The following is a 7,310-nucleotide window of genomic DNA, read 5'->3' as shown; positions in this document are numbered from 1 at the left end:
TATAACTAGTGCTGCAACTTCAACGAATTTTCTGGCTCTTCTACAGTCCGATTCTGACTTCGACTCCAACATAAGAATTGTAGCTCTTTCTCTTAGCTTTCCGTCGATTATTAGAACGCCTCAATCGGACTTCTGAAACTCCAGTTATGACCGTTTCCGTGCAGACTGTTAAAGCTGAAAATTAAATACGAAAATCAAATAACAATAAAAATAAATTAAAATATAAAAACATTATAAAATACAAAAATAAGACAAGCAAACCATGGAAATGTATAAGTACAACCGTAGAGGAATGTGCATCAAAATGCACTGATCAAATTCCCCCACACTTGAACTTTTGCACTCCGAGCAAAATGAAAAACAAAACAAAGAAAGCACAAATACATCAACAGTTATTCATCCTAGGCTACAAATCTTCTTTGGGTAAGTTTGCATCGACAGGTACTAATCTTGCACACTAAGGATATCGTAAGAACACTAACCACAGATATGCAGACATAAGCCTCCTAAATACACAAACCAATTCAAATCATATTATTATACCATAGCCTAACTTACTCATCCTTTTTGCTCTTTTTCATTCAGGCGCAATCACATTAAGCCCGTTATCTCCACACAATTATAGCAGGACGACCGGTTAGTGACTATGATCCTTTTGCACGGGGTTCCGGTACTTGCGTGGCATAACCCTTTGCTTACTCAGATGTAGTTGCGGGGGATCGGACTGTAATCCTCCCTACCAAGTTCAGCACCAGAAACCGCTGAACCAACTAACAAAGAGTTTTGAAAACTTTTTTTTTTTTTAAGATTACACAACCGTTGGGTTAAGTGACCGGATGAGGATCACCAAACTTAGAAGGTGTATTACCTTTTTCTTTTCTTTTTTTTCTTTTCGGAACATTCACTTATATTCATCGGCTTCCCTGCGTAAAGTGTGTGAGAGATGGTGCCGACTGCTGAAATAAACTACTCAAGAGCTGTCAGAGAATGAGAATTTAAGGCTAAAACGTAATAAAAAATTCAAATCGATTTCCATATGCAGGAGACGTACGGTGTTAGAACGATACCGATCTTGTGAATTTTTCCCACGTCTCCGCAAACTCGACTCAAATCAGTCTATAGCCTAAAACTTTCAAGAAGATGCATTTTTTTATTGGTTGAAATTAAAACAAAAACAAAACAAAAAAATTGAAAGAAAACAAAACAAATAAATGATTCTCTCCCCCACACTTAAGACATACATTGTCCTCAATGAAAGAACATTAATATAAAATAAGAGTGAGAGAAAGGAAAGAACACACCCGAGTAGTCAAGGAGGATAAGTGATCACATAAGCTGCCTTTCCCAAAGAGAGATCTTCTATATTCTCTTCTTCCAAAGTGGGGCTCTCATGGAGTAGCTTTCGATAATTCTCATCGTCCTTAAAAAGTGGTTTAGCTCCTTCGCCTTTTATTCCAGGATCAAAGAATGTTCTTCTAAAAGTAAAAGTGTCAAATGGGCACGTGAAGGTGCTCTCATCTTTCACAACATCAAGGAACCAAAGGTTATGGGGCTGCCTCGCTACTTTTGCTGCATGTTCAAGTGAGATCCTATGCACACACATGGACGAACTAATATCATAAATGTCATCCAAGGTCCATCCAATTCCTTTGTTATGCTTCTTCAAAACCTGCAAAAACTTACTTTCTTGATCAAAATAAAGTTTAGAAGAAATTATAACCGGAAGTTTTTCATTCATCTCTAAATAAGTAAATTTAAGATTTTGAGGAATTGGTTTCAGCTCCCGGGAAGGTGGTTGTTCAATGGATGGTTTGATCCGGGCAGCCGGGGTGTCGAGAGCTTCATCTACATGAACAACTTCATTTGCAACCTCATCTGTAGTAAGAATATCAACTTGCAAGGCAACCTCAATTTCAGCACAAACAGAGCAAATTTTAGTGTTAGTACAAACATCACAAGAGTAAACATCATCAAAACCAGACAATGATGGAAAATCATCTGCAAACAAATCAGTAAAAGTATTATCAACAGTTTCAGAAGGCAACTCTATTTGAAAAATAGAATGCTCTTCCAAGGATTGTTGGTTTGATCCTTGAGCTTGCTGCATGACATTCACCAAAGTGGCAAGCTGTCCAATTTGTGTTTGTAAAGTTTGAAGAGTAGAATCTATTTGTTGTTGATACTGAAGATTATTTGCAGCCATTTGTTTGATAATATCCTCTAGTGAAGGTTCGGAAGGTGCATAGCACACAACCTGAAATTCATTCAAATGCTTATGCGGATCCTCACCTGCAAAACCATTAAACCTAGGCAACAAATGTGTTAAACCATATTCCAATTCAAAAGGTGCATCAGCCGCAGGATAGTCAATATATAAACCATTATAGTTCACATTAGGGACAGCCAACTGCGTCAAAGTTCTTTGTTCAGTCATGTTATCAACAAACACAGAAATACCAATTATGTCCCAAACAGGCAGAAACAAATAGAAAGAAGGAAAACGATTAAAATAAGTTCAGAAAAATATAAAAACACAAAATTTCATCTAATTAGACAAAATAAGAATTATGGAAATTTTTTTGGATTTTTTCGACTCTATGAAAACAGTAAAAAATTCATTAAAAATAGAAAAACGATGAATTTGGCAATTTTGGGTCGAATTCCCTTACTCTTCTAGAGTAAGGGAGTATTGATCGCACGATTTTTCTACTTCCAGTAGGCAAAAAAGTTTTACAATCGAATACAATTTTTGTAAAAACTGGCTTTTTCGACTCTAAACGCGGACTGACCTAAACCGTGAGGAAACTACGGCCTAAACGCACGAACACTAAACCTAAGACTCTAAAATAAATTAATAATAACAAGAATCCCCGGCAACGGCGCCAATTTGATCCGCTGTCGCGCGCGGATCAAAAACGAGTAGTTTTGAAAAAAACCGTAGATAGCGACAAGTGACTCGAATATCGTCTCTCAAGGATTCTTATTCTTATTAACTAATTACTGAAACGATTAATGGGGGTTTTGGTTGGTTTAGAATCGAATTGACAAAAGTCAAAATAAGTGATTATTGAAATAAGCTGTTATGAAATAAGTGATTATAACAGGTTAATCTACCGGTTCTACTTCCAACTTATCATTGATTATTACAATTTCAATTCCCTAAGCGGTACCAATTCCTATTCGATTGCAATTTTGATGAAACAAGCGTCGACAATACTACACGAGTTATGTTCCTAATCACCGAATTAAGCAAACGGTTCACCGAATTAAGCAAACGGTTATCGATAGCGCGAATTAACGAATAAGCTAAGTTTAAACGCGATTAAAGTAAGGAACATGCATCAATCGAATTAAATCCAATATATTCTATAAGAACGAATTAAGCAAACGAAATCATATAACAAATTGGAAAGGAACTGAATTAAATTGAAAGTAATAATAACCTCAAAGTTTTGTGGAATTCGAATTCGGCAGATTAGCCCTTCGGATTAGTTCTCCATTACAGGATCGTCAAAAGCTTGGAAAATTTCGTGAATGGAAGATGGTTGCTACTGTACCTCGGCTGCTAACCTAAGGGACAATAGCACAACCCGTTTTACAATCCAGCTGGGTCAAACAGACGACCCAGGCCCAAAACTAATTGACCCGAAACTTAACTATAACTAGTGCTGCAACTTCAACGAATTTTCTGGCTCTTCTACAGTCCGATTCTGACTTCGACTCCAACATAAGAATTGTAGCTCTTTCTCTTAGCTTTCCGTCGATTATTAGAACGCCTCAATCGGACTCCTGGAACTCCAGTTATGACCGTTTCCGTGCAGACTGTTAAAGCTGAAAATTAAATACGAAAATCAAATAACAATAAAAATAAATTAAAATATAAAAACATTATAAAATACAAAAATAAGACAAGCAAACCATGGAAATGTATAAGTACAACCGTAGAGGAATGTGCATCAAAATGCACTGATCAGGGCCTAAAACTTTAGCTCGCCCCGCACAAAAGTGCGTCTAAAACGGACATGCCCAACGGGCCGGACCCGCTAGTAATTAGTAGTACCGTGAAGTTCACTTCTTAGCAGTGTTTTAAAAACCGGACCGGTCATCGAACCGGTGAGAGTACTGGGTCACTGGTTTATCGGTCGAACCACTGGGTCACTGGTCGAACCGCACGACCAAACCGGATTAAACCGGATAACTCGGTTGAATAGACCTGTCATTATATAGGTATAAAACCGGTCGAACCGGATGATTCAGTCTCTAAAAAAATATAACTAGCTTTTAAATTTTTTAAAAATATCATATCATAAATTCACAATTTCATAACTTAAATTCAAATTTTAAACAAATGTATCACACATAACAAAATAGTAAAAAATTACAAAGTCTAATTGCAAACAAAGTCTAATTACAACATAATCTAATTAATAGTTTATAACAAAATAACTCCAAATTTAATTCAAAATAGGATCCTCCTAAAAAGAAAATCAAATAAAATTCAATATGTTTATGCTATTTAAGAAAATTTATTAGCAAAGATAACAAATAGACAATAAAGTTTTTAATTTGTCACTAACGAAAAAAAACTATGTGAGAATGCTATTTAAGTAATACACTACTAAATATATTTAAAAAAAATTAAAAAAAAAAGTTTAAAAGAAATGTTAAAAAAAAAAAACAATTAAACCGCCGGTTTTCCGGTTTTTCCGGTTTTCCCGGTTTTCACCGGTTTCCACCGGTTTGATGGCATACCCGATCTGACTATTGAACCAGACCGGTTACCTGGCCGGTTCCCGGTCCGACCGGCCGGTCCGATCCGGTTTTTAAAACACTGCTTCTTAGAGGCGACGTAAGTGGTATTTGAACTTTGAAGCATGTACTCATTTTCAAAGTGGACCACTAAACTTTGTCATATCTACACCATAATAGTTCTTTCCAATTTACAACAAAGACAAACGCAGTGTCGCGGAAGCTACCTAGTTGACTTGTGAGGTTGACTTCAAATAACGTCTATCCTTCCTTTTCTAATTATTAATTTTCACTGCAAACATTAGTAATATATTAAGATTTATTAAGAAGCTATAGATTCAAAGTGAGTTTGAAATACAAACAGAATACTACTACTGCTCAAGAATCAAGACAATGAACAGTTGTTATTATGTTATGGGATTGTTGTTGTTCATTATTTCCTTTCTTGTTGGAACAACAACATCCACTGCAACTAACTGTTCAGAAAATCCCTCATGCGGAAATCTTGTTATCAGATTCCCTTTCAGAATCAAAAACCAACAACCACTTTCCTGTGGCTACCCTGGCTTTGATTTAACTTGTTCATCAAACCAAACCATGATTCAACTTCCTCATAAATTGAAACTCAAAGTCGATTTCATTGACTACAAGCGCCAAACAATTCAACTTTCCGATCCACAAACTTGTCTTTACAAACACATCCACAGCCTCAATCTTTCATCTTCTCATTTCAACTACTTGAAACGTGACTATGATGATTTTCAGGACTATTACTTTTTCAATTGTTCACCTTTGATTAGAAATGAGTTAGAATCCTACTTGGTTTCATGTCTAAGCACTTCAACCTCTCAAACATATGCTATCCCTTCTGATAGTCTCATTGATTACCTTCCCCTCTCTTTTTGCACCAAAATGTATAATGTTTCATTCAAACGTTCGGATTATGTTCGTTTGATGTGGTCTCGGCCTGATTGTAAACACTGTGAATCAAAAGGAAATATATGTGGCTGGAATAATGCTACACACTCCAAGGAATATGCTTGTTTCCCCAAAGGTAATTTAATTTGCCTGTTGTATTTGTTTTGAGGTAATCGTGTCTAAATAGATAAACTCAGTTTTGCTAGTATGGTTTTGCAGATTCATCAACGGCTTTACTCACCACAGGGTCAATTCTTGGATCGTTGTTTTTCATCTTGTTGACTGGTGCAGTTTACCATATTTATGACATTTACATACTAAAGAAAGCAAAACAAGCGATTATAGAAAGGTTTTTGGAAGACTATAGAGCTCTTAAGCCTACAAGATACTCTTATGTAGAAATTAAGAGAATCACAAATAACTTTGGAGACAAGTTAGGAGAAGGAGCCTATGGAAGTGTCTATAAAGGAAGCATTTCAAAAGAGATTAGTGTTGCTGTGAAAATACTAAACTTTTCTCAAGGAAATGGGCAGGATTTTCTCAATGAAGTTGGTACAATGGGTAGAATTCACCATGTTAATATTGCTCGATTGATAGGTTTTTGCGCCGATGGGTTTAAAAGAGCGCTTGTGTATGAATTTTTGCCAAATGGTTCATTGCAAAAGTTCATAAATTCACCAGACAATAAGAAAAACTTTCTTGGTTGGAAAAAGATGCATGAAATTGCTTTAGGAATAGCTAAAGGAATTGAGTATCTTCATCAAGGGTGTGATCAACGGATCCTCCATTTCGATATCAAACCACAAAACGTGTTACTTGACCATAACTTCATTCCAAAAATATCTGATTTTGGTCTAGCTAAGTTGTGTTCTAGAGATCAGAGCATAGTATCGATGACTACGGCTAGAGGAACTTTGGGCTACATTGCTCCCGAAGTTTTTTCAAGAAACTTTGGAAATGTGTCTTACAAATCAGATGTTTATAGTTATGGAATGATGTTGCTTGAAACAATAGGAGGAAAGAAGATCACGGAGGATTTAGAGAAAAACACTAGTCATGTTCACTATCCGGAATGGATTCATAATCTTTTAGATGATCAAGAGGAAATGAGAATTCATGTTGATGACGAAGAGGATGAAAAAACTGCAAGAAAAATGGCCATTGTAGGACTTTGGTGCATTCAATGGCATGCTATGGATCGACCATCAATGCAAATGGTGGTTCAAATGTTGGAGGGAGAGGAAGACAAAACTCCAATACCTCCCAATCCTTTTGCTTCTCAATCTAGACGAACTGGGAGAAATGGTTCAATTGCAATTACCAGACAACTAACACAAGATTTAGATGTAATTGAAGAGTTAGAATGAGCTGCAATTATGAAATGTGTTACTTTATCTTTACTTTCTTTTGTTCCATTTATGTCTTCAAATTGACTTTAGTATTTAAATAAATAGAATAATCCCACTCTTTATATAGGTATTTGATAAATATTGTGGTGTATTGAACAACCCGCTATTTCTATAGGATTTTGGAGAGAAATATATAGTGTATTGGACAAACTAAACATTGCAAAACAATTACTAAAGATTTGTAAATAATTAATAACTCTTGGACTGAAATCGGCATGCTTCTTCTCATGCAGA

The 7,310-nt window shown here is 35.9% G+C and overlaps 1 protein-coding gene across 1 annotated transcript; it reads left to right on the top strand.

Annotated features, from left to right (window-relative positions):
* Positions 1-5,066: 5,066 nt before the first annotated feature.
* Positions 5,067-7,281, top strand: LOC131595965 (rust resistance kinase Lr10-like). Its single transcript, XM_058868505.1, has 2 exons — positions 5,067-5,803; positions 5,887-7,281. Exons 1-2 carry the CDS (start codon positions 5,143-5,145, stop codon positions 7,032-7,034), a joined length of 1,809 nt encoding a protein of 602 aa, XP_058724488.1. The 5' UTR covers positions 5,067-5,142; the 3' UTR covers positions 7,035-7,281.
* Positions 7,282-7,310: the final 29 nt, after the last annotated feature.

The sequence above is a fragment of the Vicia villosa genome, linkage group LG4, assembly GCF_029867415.1.
Source record: "Vicia villosa cultivar HV-30 ecotype Madison, WI linkage group LG4, Vvil1.0, whole genome shotgun sequence".
Lineage (NCBI taxonomy): Eukaryota > Viridiplantae > Streptophyta > Magnoliopsida > Fabales > Fabaceae > Vicia > Vicia villosa.
This window is presented reverse-complemented; position numbering and strand designations above follow the sequence as displayed.

Bases quoted from the DNA above. Each gene is read 5' to 3' on its own strand.
- LOC131595965 (XM_058868505.1), top strand. From the start codon at position 5,143: ATGAACAGTTGTTATTATGTTATGGGATTGTTGTTGTTCATTATTTCC. The intron at 5,804-5,886 runs GTAATTTAATTT...ATGGTTTTGCAG, and splicing joins ATATGCTTGTTTCCCCAAAG to ATTCATCAACGGCTTTACTC.